The following is a 24,603-nucleotide window of genomic DNA, read 5'->3' on the forward strand; positions in this document are numbered from 1 at the left end:
CATAGATGCTCATGAGGAGAACATAATTTTACCTCTATACAAGTCACTAGTTCGACCACACTTAGAATATTGTGCACAGTTCTGGTCTCCGGTGTATAAGAAAGACATAGCTGAACTGGAGCGGGTACAGAGAAGAGCGACCAAGGTTATTAGAGGACTGGGGGGTCTGCAATACCAAGATAGGTTATTACACTTGGGGCTATTTAGTTTGGAAAAACGAAGACTAAGGGGTGATCTTATTTTAATGTATAAATATATGAGGGGACAGTACAAAGACCTTTCTGATGATCTTTTTAATCATAGACCTGAAACAGGGACAAGGGGGCATCCTCTGCGTTTGGAGGAAAAAAGGTTTAAGCATAACAACAGACGCGGATTCTTTACTGTAAGAGCAGTGAGACTATGGAACTCTCTGCCGTATGATGTTGTAATGAGTGATTCATTACTTAAATTTAAGAGGGGACTGGATACCTTTCTGGAAAAGTATAATGTTACAGGGTATATACACTAGATTCCTTGATAGGGCGTTGATCCAGGGAACTAGTCTGATTGCCGTATGTGGAGTCGGGAAGGAATTTTTTTCCCCAATGTGGAGCTTACTCTTTGCCACATGGGTTTTTTTTGCCTTCCTCTGGATCAACATGTTAGGGCATGTTAGGTTAGGCTATGGGTTGAACTAGATGGACTTATAGTCTTCCTTCAACCTTAATAACTATGTAACTATGTAACTATGTAACTATGTATGGGCAATTGCTCCTGTTACCTTTCTGACAATGCAAAATTTTGGGGCCAAAATAACATTCTTGTGGGGAAATTTGATTTTTTTATTTTCACAGCTAAATGTTATAAACTTCTGTGAAGCACCTGGCGGTTCAAGGTGCTCACCAGGCATCTAAGTACATTCCTTGAGGGGTCTAGTTTCCAAAATGGTGTCACTTGTTGGACGTTTCCACTGTTTAGGCACATCAGATGCTTTTCAAACATGGCGTCCACTAATGATTCCAGGAAATTTTCCATTCAAATAGTCAAATTATCGCTCCTTCCCTTCCGAGCCTTGCCGTGCACCCAAACAGTAGTTTTCATTGACAATGGCCAATCTGAGAAATAAGAGGCTCAGTATGAATATGGACAAGGGGTTAATATTAAGCCCAGGTCTAACATTAGACATTAGTGAGATTGCAGACCCCAGCAGACCGTGCAGAGCACAGACCATACCTGTGCGTTTTTTTCCCTCCTGGTTCTGACCTTTCCCACCAGACTACTCCACCGGCCAGCAGCTAGTCTGAGGACTTAACCTAGTGCCTCTGTGTAAGAACACTATCCTGTACGCGGGTTAAAGGGTGAAGGCCAGGATTCCTCTGGGACTTTATAATTGGAGTAGATAATGCACAACCTGTGTTCCTTCCTGGTTATGATCTTTCCTACTAGATGACACCACCGGCCAGCAGCTATTCCGAGGACTTAACCTAGTGCCCCTGTATAAGTCCACAATACTGTAAACGGGTCAAAGGGTGAAAGCCAGGGTTCATATGGGTCCTGATAGTTGGCATAGATAGTGCAACACTTGTCTGTGGAAGCTCATTTAGAGCTACCAGGTGATCATGGATAGAACTAGGTTATAAGGCTGTTCGGAGCAGATTAGCAGCCAAACACTGAGGAAAATAGTTAGAAGGCTTGATGTAAATGATAGGACCATAATTGGACATCTGTGAGGATGTAAATCAGTAGTCAATCTGATAGGATGATAAGACAGTCTTTTGAACAAGCCATATAAACTTCTTGCAAATTGTCTATTCCAACACCTAATTTATTGGTGTCTTCAGTATTTCTACAGGTTCCTAATCTTGGACAGTTTGGATAAATACATACCTCCACCTTTCAAGGTCTTCGAACAGCCCAACATCAGCATCTCCTTTACAACGATCTTACCAATGAAGTCCAATTTATCAGAACTTCTCAAGCTCATCGATTGGCCTGAGCCTCCATCAACTGTCAGTCATGCTGATTTCTCAACAAGTCCCAAGAATTGTGATTACCATTTGTTAAATCCACGGGATACCTATAGGGTTGGCGAGTCCTTGCAAGTGTTAATCATGGCTCGTAATCACTTTGGACAACCTAAGAAGTATGGTGGAGATTTCTTCCAGGCTAAGCTTCATTCCGGAAAAGTGAAGGCCGGAGTGACAGGACAGGTGAAGGACCATGGTAATGGTAGTTACGTAGCTACGTTCCTCCTTCCATGGACAGGGGAAGCTGAAGTGCACATCAGGCTAATTCATTCCAGTGAAGCCGTGGATGTTCTGAATAAGAAGAGGGAAAGTCATCCTGAAAAGGTGATCCATGAAGGTTACAGCATATATCTTATGAATGTGGCCTAACCTTGAGTGACAACCAATATAACCCCATTAAGTGCCTACCATGAAGGTTGTCTACAAGACTTTTTAGTCTCTAGAATGACTTGATGTGTCAGTGCACAAACCTACTGATTTGGATAAGCAGGCCTTTGGGTCTTCATGGTAACAAACTGCAGACAATCCTTGAGTGGTCTTGTCCTGCAGTCATTTTACCATCCAACTCTCCCCTACTTCTTGCAAGCCAGGAATTAAATTTTTGCTCACCTTTCCCAGCTTCAGCTCCAGTCACTGCTTCCTTCTCCTATGGCCAGCTTCCTTTGCTGTGATACACAATGGGTTTCACATGTTACTGGCAAATTTCCCAAGGCCTTTTGAGGGTGACTCTCTCAACCAAGTGAGCGAGTGTTCAGTTACCATGTGCTCCACAGGTGGTATCATCAGTTCGCCTAGCTTGCTATATTCTCTGCAAATTCCTGTGGTTTCTACAACCTGCACCTACTTCCCAGTTCAGACCTGCTGATTATCCCTTCATCTGCTGTAAGCATAATGAACTGTTATCTGGACTTGTTCATACTTCAAACGCTCCTGCACTAGTGGGTACACGCGCTATAAACAACTTTACCTCTTCATCACTACTGCCTGCCTGCAGCTACGCATTTGCTTGCTGATTATTCCTTCGTCTGCTGTAAGCATTAAAAACTTTCCTGTGGACTTGCTCGCTTTACAAATGCTGTTGCTATTCCTTGACTGGTTGTACATCTTCAGTACCTACGCCCCTGGCTTGGTGTCTTCTGGTCTGCCCTGCTCCGCCTGCCTGCTGTCCTGGCCCTTGCTGTTCAACCTCCAGGCCGCTGTGCCATTGCCCTCGGTCTGTGTGTTCCTGTGGCTTTGCAAATCCATTTTACCAGGTAAGTCCCAACTGAAATAGCGGATAGATGGAAGAAGCAAGTCTGCAGGATCAGACTATCAAAGATTTATTTGCAGTCAGTTGGCATGGAGACTTGCAGAGCTGCATAGGACCTGTAGACACAAAAGGTTGTAGATTTCTGTAAATATCCTGTTTTTTTATTTTAGATGCATTGGAGCAATTTAATTAACTTGATGCAAGGGAGGACCTACTGTACTCTATAAGGAAGAAAGCTAGCATTTCTTTTCAGGAACATTGCCATGTTGTCCATAGGCTGTTTTAATGTTGCTGAATGCAATCTGTGGAGAAAAAAGGAACTCCAATCCCGTCCTGAATGTCTAACTTTGGCCCTGTTGCCAAGCTCATGCCTTTGGTCTTATTATTTACCTTTAAATGGTTTTTTTTAGGCTTGGGGTTCAAGTCTGCAGTCATTCTGCAGACATAATAATAATAATAATAATATTAATCTTTATTTATATAGCGCCAACATATTCCGCAGCGCTTTGCAGTTTAACAGTTTCAAACACAACAGTCATAAGTAACAACGTTAACAATGCAATAATTAAAGCACAATAAGATGACCCTGCTCGTGAGAGCTTACAATCTACAATGAGGTGGGGGAGAGACAAAGTACAGGTGTGTATTTACAATGATGTATTTACAATGATGGTCCAGCCATCTTCAGGGGTTGGGGAAGAGATGGAGATAGTGAATGGGCTACACACACAAACATAAAATGAGTTTGATTAGTGAACGTGGTAGGCCGCTCTGAACAAATGTGTTTTGAGCGAGCGCCTAAAACTATGCAAATTGTGGATGGTCCTAATTTCTTGGGGTAGAGCATTCCAGAGGATTGGCGCAGCATGGAAGAAGTCTTCAAGTCCGGAGTGGGAGGTACGGATTAGTGCAGAGGTTAGCAGAAAGTCATTTGAAGAGCGCAGCGGTCGGCTAGGCCGATAGACAGAAATAAGGGAAGAGATTTAAAGGGGTCCTGCACTGTGCTGAGCTTTGTGGCTGAGAACAAGTACTTTGAACTGGATCCTATAATGAATGGGCAGCCAGTGTAACGACTGGCGAAGAGCGGATGCATCTGAGTAACGATTAGCCAGATGGACGACCCTGGCTGCTGCATTAAGGATGGACTGAAGAGGGGAAAGTCGAGTAACGGGGAGGCCAATTAATAGAGCGTTACAGTAGTCCAGGCAGGAGTGGATCAGGGCGACAGTGAGGGCTTTTGTTGCTTCCATGGCTAAAAAATGGTGGATTCTAGAGATGTTCTTTACGTGTAAGCGGCATGAGCGGGCAAGAGATTGTATAAGGGAAGTGAAGGAGAGATTGGAGTCAAACATAACACCCAGACAGCGTGCCTGCTGCCGGGGTGTTATTATGGTGCCACCCACGGAGAGGGAAACGTCAGATTTAGGGAGGTTAGTAGATGGCGGGAGCAGAAGAAGTTCAGTTTTGGAGAGGTTGAGTTTCAGATAGAGAGCGGACATGATGTCGGAGACTGCGGACAGACAGTCAGTGGAGTTCTGTAGCACAGTGGGAGTAAGATCAGAGGATGACGTATATAGTTGTGTGTCATTGGCATAAAGATGGTACTGAAAGCCAAATCTGCTCATGGTCTGTCCAATTGGGGCCGTGTAGAGAGAGAGGATAAGGGGCCAAGGACTGAGCCCTTAGGTACCCCAACAGTGAGAGGAAGAGGAGATGAAGTGGAGCCAGCAAACTGGACATTGAAGGATCGGTCAGAAAGATAGGAGGAGAACCAGGAGAATGCAATGTCCTTAATGCCCAGTGACTGGAGCCTAGAGAGTAAGAGAGGGTGGTCAACAGTGTCAAAAGCTGCAGAGAGCTAAAGAAGAATGAATAGAGAGTGGTCACCATTACACTTTGCTGTCCGAAGGTCATTGGTCACTTTGATGAGTGCAGATTCCGTCGAGTGTAGGGGGCGGAAGCCAGACTGTGCAGGGTCAAGGATGGAGTGAGTGGAGAGGTAACGGGTAAGGCGGGAGTATATCAGGCGCTCCAAGACTTTAGAGATGAAGGGGAGATTGGAGACGGGTCTGTAGTTATTTGTGCAGGATGGGTCGAGAGAGGGTTTCTTTAATAACGGAGTAATGATAGAGTGTTTGAAGGAGGATAGGCAGTAGCATAGCTACCAGGGTGGCAGAGGGTGCGGCCGCCCCGGGCCCACCGCTCACAGGGGCCCACCCGGAGCTACACTACACTTAATTATATCAGCGTGCACAGCCCGCTGATATAGTTAATCTATATGCTCCGTTGTAGAGCAGGGAGACACGATCTCCCTGCACTACTGTGGGCAGTGACCGGGGAGAGCCAGAGGAACTCATGTACGAGGGACCATAGGTGTCGGCACTGTACCTGTCTGCTGGCTGACTCCAGTATACAGCAGACGGTCACGCCCACAATGCACGCTGTGTGAGGTGTCTGCTCTGCTGCAGAGAAGTCAGGAGGACCACAGCTTCTGTGAGTGTGCAGAGAAGAACAAGACAGTCACAGGACAGTGGTGCTATAAGTATCAGTACATATGTGTGTGTGTGTGTGTGTGTGTGTATCTGAGGCACTGTAGAGTGTGTGTGTGTCTGAGGCACTGTAGAGAGTGTGTGTGTGTGTGTGTGTATCTGAGGCACTGTAGAGTGTGTGTGTGTGTGTGTATCTGAGGCACTGTAGAGTGTGTGTGTGTATCTGAGGCACTGTAGAGTGTGTGTATCTGAGGCACTGTAGAGTGTGTGTGTGTGTGTGTATCTGAGGCACTGTAGAGTGTGTGTGTGTGTATCTGAGGCACTGTAGAGTGTGTGTGTATCTGAGGCACTGTAGAGTGTGTGTGTATCTGAGGCACTGTAGAGTGTGTGTGTGTATCTGAGGCACTGTAGAGTGTGTGTGTGTATCTGAGGCACTGTAGAGTGTGTGTGTGTGTGTGTGTATCTGAGGCACTGTAGAGTGTGTGTGTATCTGAGGCACTGTAGAGTGTGTGTGTGTATCTGAGGCACTGTAGAGTGTGTGTGTGTGTGTATCTGAGGCACTGTAGAGTGTGTGTGTGTGTGTATCTGAGGCACTGTAGAGTGTGTGTGTGTATCTGAGGCACTGTAGAGTGTGTGTGTGTGTGTGTATCTGAGGCACTGTAGAGTGTGTGTGTGTGTATCTGAGGCACTGTAGAGTGTGTGTGTGTATCTGAGGCACTGTAGAGTGTGTGTGTGTATCTGAGGCACTGTAGAGTGTGTGTGTATCTGAGGCACTGTAGAGTGTGTGTGTATCTGAGGCACTGTAGAGTGTGTGTGTGTATCTGAGGCACTGTAGAGTGTGTGTGTATCTGAGGCACTGTAGAGTGTGTGTGTATCTGAGGCACTGTAGAGTGTGTGTGTGTGTATCTGAGGCACTGTAGAGTGTGTGTGTGTATCTGAGGCACTGTAGAGTGTGTGTGTGTATCTGAGGCACTGTAGAGTGTGTGTGTATCTGAGGCACTGTAGAGTGTGTGTGTATCTGAGGCACTGTAGAGTGTGTGTGTGTATCTGAGGCACTGTAGAGTGTGTGTGTGTGCGTGTGTGTGCGTGCGTGCGTGCGTGTGTCTGTGTGTGACATATATCCTTCTCTGTGGGGTCCTGCAGCTGGGGTCAAATCTATAAGTGCACATTGCTGACCTGTCTTGTCAGTATATATATATATACACACTGCATTTACTAATATGAGATCACACAAACACTGGTCTGATAGGACCCTGATCCCGGCTATAGGATATCTATCCATCCATCCTATAGCCAAGGTCAGGATCCTATCAGTACAGTGTCTGCATGATCTCATATCAGTAAATCCAAGGTAGTAAACATGAAAACCCCATTATGAAACCTTGTATTAAAAATAAAAAAGTTGAGGCTGAATATATGTATGATAAATAGCAAGACAGAAGAAAATAGAAACCGCAAATAGGTGCGTATAGGAGATCATATATTGGTGCAGGACCCTGAACAAATACTCTGTCTAGACAGCAAAACCCCCTAAGGGCAGTCTCACACGTCCAGATAATTCCGGTACCGGAAAAATCGGTACCGGAATTATCCGTGTCCGTGTGCCCCTGCGTTTCTGTGGCACATCAGTGTGGCACACGTGTACCGCCCGTGTGCCCACTGGGTACCACACGCACCGTGCTGGGTACCACACGCACCAGCATCTGGTGCTGAATCCGCCATTCATTTCTTCCCTGCAGCAGCGTTTGCTGTAGAGAAGATATGAATTATCCTTTTTTTTTTAAGTTTCTCGTGTTTAAAATAAAGATCCATGTCCTGGCCGCACCTTCTCATGTTTGCGGTCACGTGGGGCCGCTCATTTACAGTAATGAATATGCAGCTCCACCCCTATGGGAGGTGGAGCCGCATATTCATGACTGTAATCGGCGGCCCCATGTGACAGCATACAGTAGAAGGTGCGGCCAGGACAGGAAGCAGCGCCAGCGAGGGAGCGAGCCGGGTGAGTATTTTAAGAACAGCGGGGGGGCACACAGGGGGTGGGGACATGGACCTTTATTTTAAACACAAGAAACTTAAAAAAAAAAGGAATTTTCATATCTTCTCAACAGCAAACGCTGCTGCAGAGAAGATATCAATGGCGGCTTCAGCACCAGTGGGGGGGACAGCGCTTACTGTAGCGCTGTCTCCTGCACAGCACACGGACTGCACACGGACAACGTCCGTGTGCGGTACGTGTTTTACACGGACCCATTGACTTTAATGGGTCCATGTAATCTGTGCGCTCCCACGAACACTGACATGTCTCCATGTTTGGCACACGGAGACACGGTCCGCAAAAAATCAATGACATCTGCACAGATGCATTGATTTTAATGTGTCTACGTGTGTCAGTGGCTCCGGTACGTGAGGAAACTGTCACCTCACGTACCGGAGCCACTGACGTGTGAAACCGGCCTAAGGCTACTTTCACACTAGCGTCGGGCTCGGCCCGTCGCAGTGCGTCGGGCCGAAGTTACCGACGCTAGCGTTGTTTGCGCCGCACAACGGGTGCAGCGGATGCAGATTTTCATCGCATCCGCTGCCCATCAAAAGAACGTCAGCTGTAGGTCACCATCTACAAGTGTACTGTAATCACTTGTATGCTTTGTACGACTGGTATCCACCACTATATGGTCACTGTATGGTGGTAATATCAGTGTTGGTCTTTTTGGAGATCTTTTTTTACCTACAGCAGGATCATCTGCTGACGTTCTACTATACCCATGATTAGAGTGCACCATCATAGTTGTAATCAGGGGTTAGGGGCCCACTGAGAAGTTTCGCCCCCCCTGAGCTGAACCCCTAGCTACGCCTCTGAAGATAGGGCAGGGCTTCCCAGTAGTGTGGGTGGCGATGATGTGCAGTTAATAACGAGAACACAGGGTTGCAGTCTCTTTACCTTTTACTGAAGACTTCGGGATCCTCAATCCAGAGCACTGCTAACTGGGCTGTCTGAGACCGGCCGGTCCGAAGGCACATCCAGAGCTCGCATTGCAGGTGGAAATCAGTGCCTACCACTAGCGCCTGTGTTGTAGTCCTTCCCTGCTGAGCATTCGGGATAGTCCTCACAACTCTCGTGTTCGTTCTTTCTCTCTCTCTCTGTCCCCCAAGTTTATCTGGATAGGACGCACCCGTTTGACGGGAAGGCTCGGAGCTATTCTGGGACCCTAGAGACGCCCCTTGTTGTGAATTCTGTTGTCGAACTCCCTCCTGTGGTCGTGAATGGTACTTCGGCGAGTTCTGTCCATGGACTCCCTCTGGTGGCTGTGAGCGAAGCTGCTGCTTCTGAGGTTCCTTACACAGGTGACGTGGTTTATCCTTTGGTAGGCTGCTCTATTTAACTCCACTCAGATCGTTACTCCATGCCAGCTGTCAATGTTCCTGCATTGGTTCAGTTCGCTCTTGGATCTTTCTGGTGACCTGTCTTCTCCAGCAGAAGCTAAGTTCCTGATAGTTATTATTTGTTCATTGTTTCCTTGTCCAGCTGGTTATCATGATTTTGTCTTGCTAGCTGGAAGCTCTGGGATGCAGAGTGGCACCTCCGCACCGTGAGTCGGTGCGGAGGTCTTTTTGCACACTCTGCGTGGTCTTTTGTAGTTTTTGTGCTGACCGCAAAGATATCTTTCCTATCCTCTGTCTGTTTAGTAAGTCTGGCCTCCCTTTGCTGAAACCTGTTTCATTTCTGAGTTTGTGACTTTCATCTTTACTCACAGTCAATATATGTGGGGGGCTGCCTTTTCCTTTGGGGAATTTCTCTGAGGCAAGGTAGGCTATATTTTCTATCTCTAGGGCTAGCTAGCTCTTAGGCTGTGAAGAGGCGTCTAGGCAGTGTCAGAAACGCTCCACGGCTATTTCTAGTTGTTGTGATAGGATTAGGGCTTGCGGTCAGCAGAGCTCCCACATCCCGGAGCTTGTCCTGGTCGTGCCGGGTGCTCCTAACCACCAGGTCCATAACAGCCCCTCTCCACGCTTGCCCCCTATGTCTTCTTAGGTGATGTATGGTAGACAGCCAACCTATAATCAACTGTCCTGCGGTATAAGTAGTAGTGCTTGGAGTCAGTTACTTCCTCGGTGTTCCTGTCACCGGCTACGCGCCTCAGTAGGATGTTGCCGTTCTCGGGGCACGAATCATACTGGCTCTCCTTTGTGCTTTGATCTCGTTTCTCACTTTTCCACAATATCCTTCTCTTCGTGTCCTTTCTTAGGATACCGCCGCAAGGTAGTGCAGGCGCAGTTCCGTCACTTTCTACTCTTTTTGCTAGGCCCCTGTCAGGAACCCACCCCTGACAGGTCCTCCCTGGAGCTCTCCCAGGCTGCGTTCTGTTCTAACTTCCTATCTGACCCCTAGTTTTACCAGTGTGAGGAGTGGCCTAATACATAGTGCCTTTTGCTCCCCCTAGTGGCCAGAGTGTGAAGTGTAATGTGTGCTTGTGATACCTGGTCAGGTGAACTCCTTTAGTGCAATCAGACATAACATCACTCCCCTTAGTGGCAGAGCGACATTACTGCAATGACCAGGACTCTGGGGCGCTGCATATGAAGTCTTCTGGTGTGCGAGTTTTCCTCCATAAGCGTTCAGCACACCTAGAGCATCCCTGGAGAAATGGTGTTTGCGATGTGAGCCAGGGCTGTTTTACTCTGTGCTTGGAGGTTCTGAGGGTGAGAGGCGCTACTTCGTCCAGGGTGCTTCTAAGAGTGTCATTTTAGTAGTGTAGAGCCAGATCAGGACAGGAAAAAGAGGAGATTGGGGACAGTGATGACTATAAGGAGTTTGAAAGTGTATGAGAGTTAATAGCGTGTAGGTTTCTGAATGTGTGGTAGGTAGGAGTGTACTGGGGTGGGCGAGGGATTGTGAGCGCGAAGGAGAGAATGTTGTGGTCAGAGAGGGGAAGCAGTGAGTTATCTAGGTAGGAGATTGAGAAGAGCCAGGCGAAGACCAGGTCAAGGGTTTTACCGTCTTTGTGTGTTTCAGAGGTTGAGAGTAGGGTTGAGCGACCTTGACCTTTTTAGAGTCGAGCCGTGTTTCGCGAAACCCGACTATCTTAGAAGTCGAGTCGAGTGGAATCGGCCGATTATCGCGAAAAGTCGGGTATCGCCCGAAACACGAAACCCAATGCAAGTCAATGGGGGAGCATAGTCGGCAGTGAGTGGAGGCCAGGAAAACACCTACACTGCCCATTTTAATGGCAAAAACATCCATTCTTGTTACAGAAGCTTGTCAATCGTAATTTACCTTATAATAATTGGAAGGCATTTGAAATTGGGGGTCATTTGGCTAAAGTTGTGGGGGGTAGGGCTGGTTCAAGTAATTAGTGGGCCCAGGAAATCTGGAACACGTCACGGCAGTGGAGCAGGGAGAGGTAAGTATTTAAACTTTGCAAGTGCTGTGATCCTGAGCAAGCAGGGGGGGCCCACTCGTTGGCATTGGCACTGGCACAGGGCCCCTCAAAGTACAGCGGTGTGTTTGCACGGCGGGGGCGCCTCCCACCGGCAGCAACACTTTTGCGTACTATGAGAGGCCCTGTGCCAGTGACGTCGCCAACTAGTATTCCTCCCCCCACCTGATGAAGGAACCTGCACTTTCATCTGCACCTTCCTCTTTGTCCCCGTGTAAGGTGGTATGGTATGCGGGAAGAGGAACCTGACTTTCAGCAGGGTCACAATCTTGCTGTGTAGCGTGCACGGGGAATGTTGCGTTATGGGTCAATGTACCAGCAGACTCATCTATCACTGGCTGGGCAATGGGCAGGATGAGGAGGAAACACAGATATAGGCCCAAAGAATAAAGTTGGCTAAATGCAGTTCAAAATTGGTAACACAGGACTAACCAGGGGGCATTGCAGTGGAGGACAACTGGAATGAGAGGCTGACACAGAGAGTAGGCCCAAATCAGTAAGTAGTCGAAATGCAGTTCAAAATTGGCAACCGTAGTAAACAGGCGGCACAGCTTTGTTCAGTGGAGGAGAACAGCAAGGAGTGGCAGACACCGATAGTAGGCCCCAACCCAACTAGTAGGCCAAATGCAGTCTAACATTAACAACTACTTAACGAGAGCCTGAAAATGGAATTTCAGGACAGGAAACCAGGAGAACAGCAAGGAGCGGCAGACACTGTTAGTAGGCCCCAAACCAACTAGTATGCCAAATGCAGTTGTTCCATTTAACCACTATTTAACAAGAGCCTGAAGATAGAAGCTCAGGAAAGGCAACCTGGAGAACACCTTGGAGTGGAAGACACGTCTCTACACCCCATACCCAATTTGTAGGCCTAATGCAGTGTAGTTTCCAACAACTACTAAACGAGAGCATTAAGATCGAAGCAATGGCGAGGAAACCTGGGGAACACCTTGGAGTGGAACACACCGTCTCTACACCCCATACCCAATTTGTAGGCCTAATGCAGTGTAGTTTCCAACAACTACTAAACGAGAGCATTAAGATCGAAGCAATGGCGAGGAAACCTGGGGAACACCTTGGAGTGGAACACACCGTCTCTACACCCCATACCCAATTTGTAGGCCTAATGCAGTGTAGTTTCCAACAACTACTAAACGAGAGCATTAAGATCGAAGCAATGTGGACGAAACCTGGGGAACACCTTGGAGTGTAACACACCATCTCTCTACACCCCATACCCAATTTGTAGGCCTAATGCAGTGTAGTTTCCAACAACTACTAAACGAGAGCATTAAGATCGAAGCAATGGCGAGGAAACCTGGGGAACACCTTGGAGTGTAACACACCATCTCTCTACACCCCATACCCAATTTGTAGGCCTAATGCAGTGTAGTTTCCAACAACTACTAAACGAGACCCTTAAGATTGAAGCAATGGAGAGGAAACCTGGGGAACACCTTGGAGTGTAACACACCGTCTCTCTGCACCCCATACCCAATTTGTAGGCCTAATGCAGTGTAGTTTCCAACAACTACTAAACGAGAGCATTAAGATTGAAGCAATGGCGAGGAAACCTGGGGAACACCTTGGATTGGAACACACCGTCTCTACACCCCAAACCCAATTTGTAGGCCTAATGCAGTGTAGTTTTCTACAACTACTAAACGAGAGTCGGAAGACCGAAGCAATGTGGAAGAAACCTGGGGAACACCTTGGAGTGTAACACACCATCTCTCTACACCCCATACCCAATTTGTAGGCCTTATGCAGTGTAGTTTTCACCAACTACTAAACGAGAATAGGAAGATCGAAGCAATGTGGACGAAACCTGGGGCACACCTTGTGGCGGCAGACACCGTTAGTAGGCCCTACCAAAGTTGTAGCCCCAATGCAATTTTAAAATTCCTAGAGGCTGAAAACAAGACTATTGACGCTCAGCTTTTTTCAAAGGAACACAGCTGAATTGAGTGGCGCAGACAGACACAGGTAGTAGGCCTTAAACCAAAAATGTGGCTCACTGCAGCTTAAAAAAGGTTACAGGGGTACACAGGCAGCATTGCTCTGGGCAGTGGAGGACAATTTCAATAGTGGACCGCAGACAGACTTTGTACGCCTACTATTAAAAAAAGGATGCTCTATGCAATAAAAAATAGGTTCCAGGGGTACACGGGCAGCAGTGGTCTGGTCAGTGTAGGAGTAGTAGAAAGAACAGGCCGCAGACAGGCTTCGAAGGCCTAACATAAAAAAATATTGGACTGTAGGCACTTTAACATTGGTTCCAGGGGTACACGGGCAGCAGTAGACTGATCACTGTAGTAGTAGTAGAAAGAACGGGCCGCAGACAGGCTTCGAAGGCCTAACATAAAAAAATATTGGGCTGTAGGCACTTTTAAATTGGTTCCAGGGGTACACAGGCAGCAGTAGACAGGTCAGTGGAGGCCTAGTGGAAGGAGGGACCGCAGACAGGCTTCGAAGGCCTAACATAATAAAATTGGACCGGCTGTAGACACTTTATGATTGGTTCCAGGGGTACACGGGCAGCAGTAGACAGGTCAGTGGAGGCCTAGTGGAAGGAGGGACCGCAGACAGGCTTCGAAGGCCTAACATAATAAAATGGGCTGGCTGTAGGCAATTTAAAATTGGTTCCAGGGGTACACGGGCAGCAGTGGTCTGGTCAGTGGAGGCCTAGTGGAAGGAGGGACCGCAGACAGGCTTCGAAGGCCTAACATAATAAAATTGGACAGGCTGTAGGCACTTTATGATTGGTTCAAGGGGTACACGGGCAGCAGTAGACAGGTCAGTGGAGGCCTAGTGGAAGGAGGGACCGCAGACAGGCTTTGAAGGCCTAACATAATAAAATGGGCTGGCTGTAGGCAATTTAAAATTGTTTCCAGGGGTACACGGGCAGCAGTGGTCTGGTCAGTGGAGGCCTAGTGGAATGAGGGACCGCAGACAGGCTTCGAAGGCCTAACATAATAAAATTGGACAGGCTGTAGGCACTTTATGATTGGTTCCAGGGGTACACGGGCAGCAGTAGACAGGTCAGTGGAGGCCTAGTGGAAGGAGGGACCGCAGACAGGCTTCGAAGGCCTAACATAATAAAATGGGCTGGCTGTAGGCAATTTAAAATTGTTTCCAGGGGTACACGGGCAGCAGTGGTCTGGTCAGTGGAGGCCTAGTGGAAGGAGGGACCGCAGACAGGCTTCGAAGGCCTAACATAATAAAATTGGACAGGCTGTAGGCACTTTATGATTGGTTCCAGGGGTACACGGGCAGCAGTAGACAGGTCAGTGGAGGCCTAGTGGAAGGAGGGACCGCAGACAGGCTTCGAAGGCCTAACATAATAAAATGGGCTGGCTGTAGGCAATTTAAAATTGGTTCCAGGGGTACACGGGCAGCAGTGGTCTGGTCAGTGGAGGCCTAGTGGAATCAGGGACCACAGACAGGCTTCGAAGGCCTAACATAATAAAATTGGACAGGCTGTAGGCACTTTATGATTGGTTCCAGGGGTACACGGGCAGCAGTAGACAGGTCAGTGGAGGCCTAGTGGAAGGAGGGACCGCAGACAGGCTTCGAAGGCCTAACATAATAAAATGGGCTGGCTGTAGGCAATTTAAAATTGTTTCCAGGGGTACACGGGCAGCAGTGGTCTGGTCAGTGGAGGCCTAGTGGAAGGAGGGACTGCAGACAGGCTTCGAAGGCCTAACATAATAAAATTGGACAGGCTGTAGGCACTTTATGATTGGTTCCAGGGGTACACGGGCAGCAGTAGACAGGTCAGTGTAGTAGTAGTTGAAAGAACGGGCCGCAGACAGGCTTCGAAGGCCTAACATAATAAAATGGGCTGGCTGTAGGCAATTTAAAATTGGTTCCAGGGGTACACGGGCAGCAGTGGTCTGGTCAGTGGAGGCCTAGTGGAAGGAGGGACCACAGACAGGCTTCGAAGGCCTAACATAATAAAATTGGACAGGCTGTAGGCACTTTATGATTGGTTCCAGGGGTACACGGGCAGCAATAGACAGGTCAGTGGAGGCCTAGTGGAAGGAGGGACCGCAGACAGGCTTCGAAGGCCTAACATAATAAAATGGGCTGGCTGTAGGCAATTTAAAATTGGTTCCAGGGGTACACGGGCAGCAGTGGTCTGCTCAGTGGAGGCCTAGTGGAAGGAGGGACCGCAGACAGGCTTCGAAGGCCTAACATAATAAAATTGGACAGACTGTAGGCACTTTATGATTGGTTCCAGGGGTACACGGGCAGCAGTAGACAGGTCAGTGGAGGCCTAGTGGAAGGAGGGACCGCAGACAGGCTTCGAAGGCCTAACATAATAAAATGGGCTGGCTGTAGGCAATTTAAAATTGGTTCCAGGGGTACACGGGCAGCAGTGGTCTGGTCAGTGGAGGCCTAGTGGAAGGAGGGACCGCAGACAGGCTTCGAAGGCCTAACATAATAAAATTGGACAGGCTGTAGGCACTTTATGATTGGTTCCAGGGGTACACGGGCAGCAGTAGACAGGTCAGTGGAGGCCTAGTGGAAGGAGGGACCGCAGACAGGCTTCGAAGGCCTAACATAATAAAATGGGCTGGCTGTAGGCAATTTAAAATTGTTTCCAGGGGTACACGGGCAGCAGTGGTCTGGTCAGTGGAGGCCTAGTGGAAGGAGGGACCGCAGACAGGCTTCGAAGGCCTAACATAATATAATTGGACAGGCTGTAGGCACTTTATGATTGGTTCCAGGGGTACACGGGCAGCAGTAGACAGGTCAGTGGAGGCCTAGTGGAAGGAGGGACCGCAGACAGGCTTCGAAGGCCTAACATAATAAAATTGGACAGGCTGTAGGCACTTTATGATTGGTTCCAGGGGTACGCGGGCAGCAGTAGACAGGTCAGTGGAGGCCTAGTGGAAGGAGGGACCGCAGACAGGCTTCGAAGGCCTAACATAATAAAATTGGACAGGCTGTAGGCACTTTATGATTGGTTCCAGGGGTACGCGGGCAGCAGTAGACAGGTCAGTGGAGGCCTAGTGGAAGGAGGGACCGCAGACAGGCTTCGAAGGCCTAACATAATAAAATTGGACAGGCTGTAGGCACTTTATGATTGGTTCCAGGGGTACACGGGCAGCAGTAGACAGGTCAGTGGAGGCCTAATGGAAGGAGGGACGGCAGACAGGCTTCGAAGGCCTAACATAATAAAATTGGACAGGCTGTAGGCACTTTATAATTGGTTCCAGGGGTACACGGGCAGCAGTAGACAGGTCAGTGTAGTAGTAGTTGAAAGAACGGGCCGCAGACAGGCTTCGAAGGCCTAACATAATAAAATGGGCTGGCTGTAGGCAATTTATGATTGGTTCCAGGGGTACACGGGCAGCAGTGGTCTGGTCAGTGGAGGCCTAGTGGAAGGAGGGACCGCAGACAGGCTTCGAAGCCCTAACATAATAAAATGGGCTGGCTGTAGGCAATTTATGATTGGTTCCAGGGGTACACGGGCAGCAGTGGTCTGGCCAGTGGAGGCCTAGTGGAAGGAGGGACCGCAGACAGGCTTCGAAGGCCTAACATAATAAAATGGGCTGGCTGTAGGCAATTTAAAATTGGTTCCAGGGGTGCACGGGCAGCAGTAGACAGGTCAGTGTAGTAGTAGTTGAAAGAACGGGCCGCAGACAGGCTTCGAAGGCCTAACATAATTAAATTGGTCTGGCTGTAGGCAATTTAAAATTGGTTCCAGGGGTACACGGGCAGCAGTGGTCTGGTCAGCGGAGGCCGATTGTAATGAGTGTCTGCCAGTTACTAGTCCAAAACAATCAATAAATGTGAATGTCTCGCATTAAAACAAAACGAAAACACTAAAGGGTGCAATCATTAGGTACAGGGGTGGGATCCTCTGCGTAGTTTCAGACCTACTAATTTAGCGCAAAGTGTTTACTGTGGTAAATAGAGGACACTGCCCCTGACTATGTTAAGTACCATCATACATGTCAACACAATGGTATTGTCAGTGGCAGGAATGGAAGGATGTCAGCGCATAGACTAAACATTGGTGGAAGTGTGAGAGATAACTGTGGAAGTGGTAGAGCAATGTTTGACCTGGGGGTGGGTGAACTCTCTTGTGGCCGGCGGTACAGGCCCAGGGCCCCTCATGTTACAACAGTGTGTCTGACGTTGGGTGCGCACCACCGCCAGAGACACTTTATTGTACTATGAGGGACCCAGTGGCAGTGCCGTCGACCAAAAGCGGGCACACCCACCTCTTCAGACAAACAGCACTCTCACGGGTGCTTGCGCCAAGTCGCGATACCACGGCCCCGTGTGGGGAGTTTGGCCATTTAGGGAGGTGTAAACATGTCGTATGCTGGACAATCAGCTGCAGCAAATTAGACATTAGAAAAGTAATTCACAGTAGTCCACAGGCAAGAGCTTTTCATAGGAAAGCTAGGTGTCGGCCGGGCAAGGTGGGGCAAAAGAATTCGAAATCCAGTTGTGATTCATTTTAATGAATGTTAGATCATCAACATTTTGGGTAGCCAGACGAGTCCTTTTTTCGGTTAATATTGAACCTGCAGCACTGAATACTCTTTCTGATAGGACACTAGCTGCCGGGCAAGCAAGCTCCTGCAATGCATATTCTGCCAATTCTGGCCAGGTGTCTAATTTTGATGCCCAGTAATCAAATGGGAATGACGGTTGAGGGAGAACATCGATAAGGGATGAAAAATAGTTTGTAACCATACTGGACAAATGTTGTCTCCTGTCACTTTCAATTGATGCAGCAGTACCTGTCCTGTCTGCGGTCATAGCAAAATCACTCCACAACCTGGTCAGAAAACCCCTCTGTCCAACGCCACTTCTGATGTGTGCACCCCTAACACTCCTGGTCTGCTGCCCCCTGCAGCTCGTGTTAGAACGATCACGGGCGCTGTGTGCTGGGAATGCCTGAAGCAAACGGTCAACAAGAGTTGATTGTTTGGTTGCTAATATTAGTTCCAAGTTCTCATGTGGCATAATATTTTGCAATTTGCCTTTATAGCGTGGATCAAGGAGGCAGGCCAACCAGTAATCGTCATCGTTCATCATTTTAGTAATGCGTGTGTCCCTTTTGAGGATACATAAGGCATAATCCGCCATGTGGGCCAAAGTTCCAGTTGTCAAATCTGCGGTTGTGATTGGTTGAGGGGCAGTTTCAGGCAAATCTACGTCACTTGTGTCCCTCAAAAAACCAGAACCCGGCCTTGCCACGCAACCAATTTCCAGTGCCCCCGGGAAAGCTTCCTCATTAAAAATATACTCATCCCCATCATCCTCCTCGTCCTCCACCTCCTCTTCGCCCGCTACCTCGTCCTGTACACTGCCCTGACCAGACAATGGCTGACTGTCATCAAGGCTTTTCTCTTCCTCTGGTCCAGACGCCTGATCCTTTATGTGCGTCAAACTTTGCATCAGCAGACGCATTAGGGGGATGCTCATGCTTATTATGGCGTTGTCTGCACTAACCAGCCGTGTGCATTCCTCAATACACTGAAGGACTTGACACATGTCTTGTATCTTCGACCACTGCACACCTGACAACTCCATGTCTGCCATCCTACTGCCTGCCCGTGTATGTGTATCCTCCCACAAAAACATAACAGCCCGCCTCTGTTGGCACAGTCTCTGAAGCATGTGCAGTGTTGAGTTCCACCTTTTTGCAACGTCTATGATTAGGCGATGCTGGGGAAGGTTCAAAGACCGCTGATAGGTCTGCATACGGCTGGAGTTTACAGGCGAACGTCGGATATGTGAGCAAAGTCCACGCACTTTGAGGAGCAGGTCGGAGAACCCAGGATAAGTTTTCAATAAGCACTGCACCACCAGGTTTAAGGTGTGAGCCAGGCAAGGAATGTGTTTCAGTTGGGAAAGGGAGATGGCAGCCATGAAATTCCTTCCGTTATCACTCACTACCTTGCCTGCCTCAAGATCTACTGTGCCCAGCCACGACTGCGTTTCTTGCTGCAAGAACTCGGACCGAACTTCCGGGGTGTGTCTGTTGTCGCCCAAACACTTCATAGCCAATACAGCCTGCTGACGCTTGCCAGTAGCTGGCCCATAATGGGACAACTGGTGTGCAACAGTGTCAGCTGCCGATGGAGTGGTTGGCCGACTGCGGTCTGTGGAAGAGCTGTCGCTTCTGCAGGAGGATGAGGAGGAGGAGGAGGGGGTACGAACGCCTACAGCCAACTGTTTCCTAGACCGTGGGCTAGGCACAACTGTCCCGAAATTGATGTCCCCTGTGGACCCTGCATCCACCACATACACCCAGTGTGCCGTGATGGACATGTAACGTCCCTGGCCATGCCTACTGGTCCATGCATCTGTAGTCAGGTGCACCTTTGTACTCACAGATTGCCTGAGTGCATGGACGATGCGCTGTTTAACATGCTGGTGCAGGGCTGGGATGGCTTTTCTGGAAAAAAAAGTGTCGACTGGGTAGCTCGTAGCGTGGTCCAGCTTCGCTTTCAACTAACCGGTAGGGCATCATCTCTAACGAGATTAGTCTAGCTATGTGGGCGTTAAAATCCTGTGTACGCGGATGCGAGGATAAGTACTTCCTTTTCCTAACCAGAGTCTCATGTAGGGTGAGCTGGACTGGAGAGCTGGAGATCGTGGAACTAGCGGGTGTGCCGGTGGACATGGCAGACTGAGAGACGGTTGGAGATGGTATTGTTTCCGCCGGTGCCCTAGATGCAATATTTCCTCCTACAAAACTGGTGATTCCCTGACCCTGACTGCTTTTGGCTGGCAAAGAAACCTGCACAGATACTGCAGGTGGTGCGGAAAATGGTGGCCTTACAGTGACGGGAGGGATGTTGCGTTGCTGACTAGCTTCATTGGCCGAGGGTGCTACAACCTTAAGGGACGTTTGGTAGTTAGTCCAGGCTTGAAAATGCATGGTGGTTAAATGTCTATGCATGCAACTTGTATTGAGACTTTTCAGATTCTGACCTCTGCTTAAGCTAGTTGAACATTTTTGACAGATGACTTTGCGCTGATCAATTGGATGTTGTTTAAAAAAATGCCAGACTGCACTCTTCCTAGCATCGGATCCCTTTTCAGGGATTGCAGACTGAGCTTTAACCGGATGGCCACGCTGTCCTCCAACAGGTTTTGGCTTTGCCACGCGTTTTGGGCCAGATACGGGCCCGGCAGATGGAACCTGTTGCGATGTTGATGCCTGCTGCGGCCCCTCCTCCACCTCCGCTTCTGAACTACTGCCGCCTGCACCCTGTTCCCCCAATGGCTGCCAATCGGGGTCAACAACTGGGTCATCTATTACCTCCTCTTCTAGCTCGTGTGCAACTTCGTCTGTGTCACCGTGTCGGTCGGTGGTATAGCGTTCGTGACGGGGCAACATAGTCTCATCAGGGTCTGATTGTGGATCAGTACCCTGAGAGGGCAATGTTGTGGTCTGAGTCAAAGGACCAGCATAGTAGTCTGGCTGTGGCTGTGCATCAGTGCACTCCATGTCAGAATCTACTTGCAATGGGCATGGCCGGTTAAGTGTTTCACTTTCTAAGCCAGGGACGGTATGTGTAAAGAGCTCCATAGAGTAACCCGTTGTGTCGCCTGCTGCATCCTTCTCTCTTGTTGTTGTTTTTGCTGAAGAGGACAAGGAAGCGACTTGTCCCTGACCGTGAACATCCACAAGCGACGCGCTGCTTTTACATTTACCAGTTTCAGAAGAGGAGGCAAAAGAGCTAGAGGCTGAGTCTGCAAGGTAAGCCAAAACTTGCTGTTGCTGCTCAGGCTTTAAAAGCGGTTTTCCTACTCCCAGAAAAGAGAGCGTTCGAGGCCTTGTGTAGCCAGATGACGAACCTGGCTCCACAGCTCCAGACTTAGGTGGAATTTTTTTTTTCCCACGACCACCTGATGCTCCACTACCACTACCATCATTACCAGCTGACAATGAACGCCCACGGCCATGACCTCTTGCACCAGACTTCCTCATTGTTTTAAAACCGTAACCAAAGTAACGGTATTTGTTGCTGTCAAACAACTTACACGGTGAGCTATAACTTCAGTATGATTTCAATATCCCTTTACAGGTTGGTGAGACCACAACGAAAATCAGGCACAATGTTACACACTCTGTTTTCTGTGGCACCAAATCACAGAGATGCCACACACGCAGGACTGTCACTCAAGCACAAATGTCAATATTAATCTACCACTGATTTTTTTTTTTTTCAGGGAGACTTTAGAAACAAAATAAAATAAAATGATTTTTTCAGGAAGAATTTAGAAACCAAATAAAATAAAATGATTTTTTCAGGGAGAAATTAGAAACCAAATAAAAAAAAAAAAAAGGCTTTCTATGGCCCACTGAGTGAGAGATGGCACACACAGGAGTCAGGAGTGGCACACAAGCCCAGAGGCCAATATTTTTCTCCCACTGATTGATTTATTGATTTTTTCAGGTAGGATTTAGAACCCAAATCAAGCAAAAAAATAAATAGGCTTTCTATGGCCCACAATTTGAGAGAAAGAGAGAGAGATGGCACACCCAGGAGTCAAGACTGGCACACAAGCAGATAGGGCAATATTAATCTCCCACTGTTTTTTTTTTTTTTTTCAGGGAGACTTTAGATACAAAATAAAATAAAATGATTTTTTCAGGAAGAATTTAGAAACCAAATAAAATAAAATGATTTTTTCAGGGAGAATTTAGAAACCAAATAAAAAAAAAAAGGCTTTCTATGGCCCACTGAGTGAGAGATGGCACACACAGGAGTCAGGAGTGGCACACAAGCCCAGAGGCCAATATTTTTCTCCCACTGATTGATTTAGTGATTTTTTCAGGTAGATTTTAGAACCCAAATCAAGCAAAAAAATAAATAGGCTTTCTATGGCCCACTGAGTGAGAGATGGCACACACAGGGATGGCACTCTAGCAGAAATGCCAATCTTAATCTCCCACAAAAAAAAACTAAAAACAGGGACTGTCCTACAATTACTATCTCCCTGCAGTAATCTCAGCCAGGTATGGCAGGCAGCAATAAGGAGTGGACTGATGCACAAATTAAATAAAAAGTGTGGACAAACAAAAAAGATAGCTGTGCAGAAAGGAAGGAACAAGAGGATTTGTGCTTTGAAAAAAGCAGTTGGTTTGCACAGCGGCGTACACACAGCAATGCAGCTATCAGGGAGCCTTCTAGGGCAGCCCAATGAGCTACAGCGCTGAGAAAAATAAAAAATAAAAAAATGTAGCTTCCACTGTCCCTGCACACCGAAGGTGGTGTTGGACAGTGGAAATCGCTACAGCACAAGCGGTTTGGGGGTTAATGGACCCTGCCTAACACTATCCCTGCTTCTGACGAAGCGGCAGCAACCTCTCCCTTAGCTCAGATCAGCAGCAGTAAGATGGCGGTCGGCGGGAACGCCTCTTTATAGCCCCTGTGACGCCGCAGACAGCAAGCCAATCACTGCAATGCCCTTCTCTAAGATGGTGGGGACCGGGACCTATGTCATCACGCTGCCCACACTCTGCGTTCACCTTCATTGGCTGAGAAATGGCGCTTTTCGCGTCATTGAAACGCGACTTTGGCACGAAAGTCACGTACCGCATGGCCGACCCCGCACAGGGGTCAGATCGGGTTTCATGAAACCCGACTTTGCCAAAAGTCGGCGACTTTTGAAAATGAACGACCCGTTTCGCTCAACCCTAGTTGAGAGCTGTGAGAGGCCGAGAGAAGTGGTTAGTGATAGAAGCTGGGATGCAGATGTGGAAGTGGGGCTGTTTATGGGGATGTTGAAGTCTCCAAGGATAAGGGTTGGGAGTTCTGAGGAAATGAAGTGCAGCAGCCAGGCTGAGAAGTGGTCAAGGAACTGGCTGGCCGAGCCTGGGGGCCGATATATGACTGCTACTGTGAGGGAGAGGGGATGAAAGAGCCTGATGGTGTGGTCCTCAAATGAAGGGAATGAGAGTGATGGAACTGGAAGGATGACCTGGAAGGTGAATTGTGGGGACAGGAGTATGCCGACTCCACCACCATGTCTGTTTGTGGGTCTCGGGGAATGGGAGAATTGTAAGCCACCATGGGAAATGGCAGCCGGGGAGAAAGTGTCAGAATCCTGAATCCAGGTTTCATTGAGGGCCAACAGATTCAGAGAGTTGTTCAGAAAGTAATTGTGCAGAAAAGGAAGTTTGTTAAATACAAACCGTGGATTCCAAAGGGCACAATTAAAAGAAGGCTATGAAGGAGTGAAAATAATAGTAATAAGATTAGTGTGGTTATGATATGAGGCAGGATAGGAGTTGAGGTTGGGGGATGGTGGACCAGGATTGGGGGAGATATCCACCAAGATCAGAAGGAGTAGGAGGATAAAGACCAATTAGTTTTTGGAATTGTACGAAGTTTTTTGTGTAGCGTGTTTGGGCAAGATGGGCTGAGGTTTTTCAGGAAGGTGAGAAGTGCATGGGAGCTGTGCATGGGAGAGGGAAGGAGAGAGGAGCTGATGTATATGAGTCGTGATGGAGGGGGATGGTGCCTTGAATGTGGATGTCAAGGGAATATAGGAGGATAGGAATAAAGCACATGGATAGAAGGTAGAGCAGAGTTTGGGTTACCTGACTCCTGCCCTGACTGTCATGGAATAACTGCTTTATCTCAATGCTTATCTTCGGGATGCTTTGCTTCTGGGATGCTCGCGTGCACCCCCATATGCGTGCACGCCTAAGGATGTTTCTACATTTATAGTCCAGAATTCTGGGTCAGAAGAGATGGATTGTGGGAACTGGTAGAGGATAATTTTTCAGCTGGGGCCAGCAGACCAGGGGGTGGTTAGAAGATCAAAGACATTGAGCCTGGCTACATCTATATGCCTTAACACCTTCCACCTGATAACATCTAAAGTGACCGCAGTCATGGATATACATCAAACAGTGAGTAAAATGTACAATGCAACAAATTAATTATACCAATCATTAAGCAGACACCTTAAAATATGTTGCTAGATTGTAAAGTGGCAGATGACAGATAGCAGACAGCAAGCAGAGGTGGGAAGTTGTACCATTAGAGTCTATTGCAGCAGATGCGACAGCAAGCAGAGGTGTGAAGTTGCACCACGAGAGTCTATTGCAGCAGATGCGACAGCAAGCAGAGGCGGGAAGTTGTACCATTAGAGTCTATTGCAGCATATGAGACAGCAAGCAGAAGTGGGAAGTTGTACCATTAGAGTCTATTACAGCATATGAGACAGCAAGCAGAGGCGGGAAGTTGTACCATTAGAGTCTATTGCAGCATATGAGACAGCAAGCAGAAGTGGGAAGTTGTACCATTAGAGTCTATTACAGCATATGAGACAGTAAGCAGAGGTGGCAACTTTTACCTGTGTGGAGAGAAGATGGATGTTAATTCCTTGCCATGAAATAACCGCTTTATCTCGATGCTTATCTTCGG

The 24,603-nt window shown here is 48.1% G+C and overlaps 1 protein-coding gene across 2 annotated transcripts in view; it reads left to right on the top strand.

The window, feature by feature from the left end:
• LOC138677319 (NXPE family member 3-like) overlaps positions 1–24,603 on the top strand; it is a 167,004-nt gene that overhangs the window by 93,263 nt on the left and 49,138 nt on the right. For both annotated transcript variants that reach the window (XM_069767364.1, XM_069767365.1), the window contains exon 2: positions 1,824–2,333. In XM_069767364.1, the coding sequence (XP_069623465.1) occupies positions 1,824–2,333 (510 nt within the window). The remainder of the gene's footprint in view (positions 1–1,823; positions 2,334–24,603) is intronic.

Source organism: Ranitomeya imitator, chromosome 4 (genome assembly GCF_032444005.1).
Source record: "Ranitomeya imitator isolate aRanImi1 chromosome 4, aRanImi1.pri, whole genome shotgun sequence".
Lineage (NCBI taxonomy): Eukaryota > Metazoa > Chordata > Amphibia > Anura > Dendrobatidae > Ranitomeya > Ranitomeya imitator.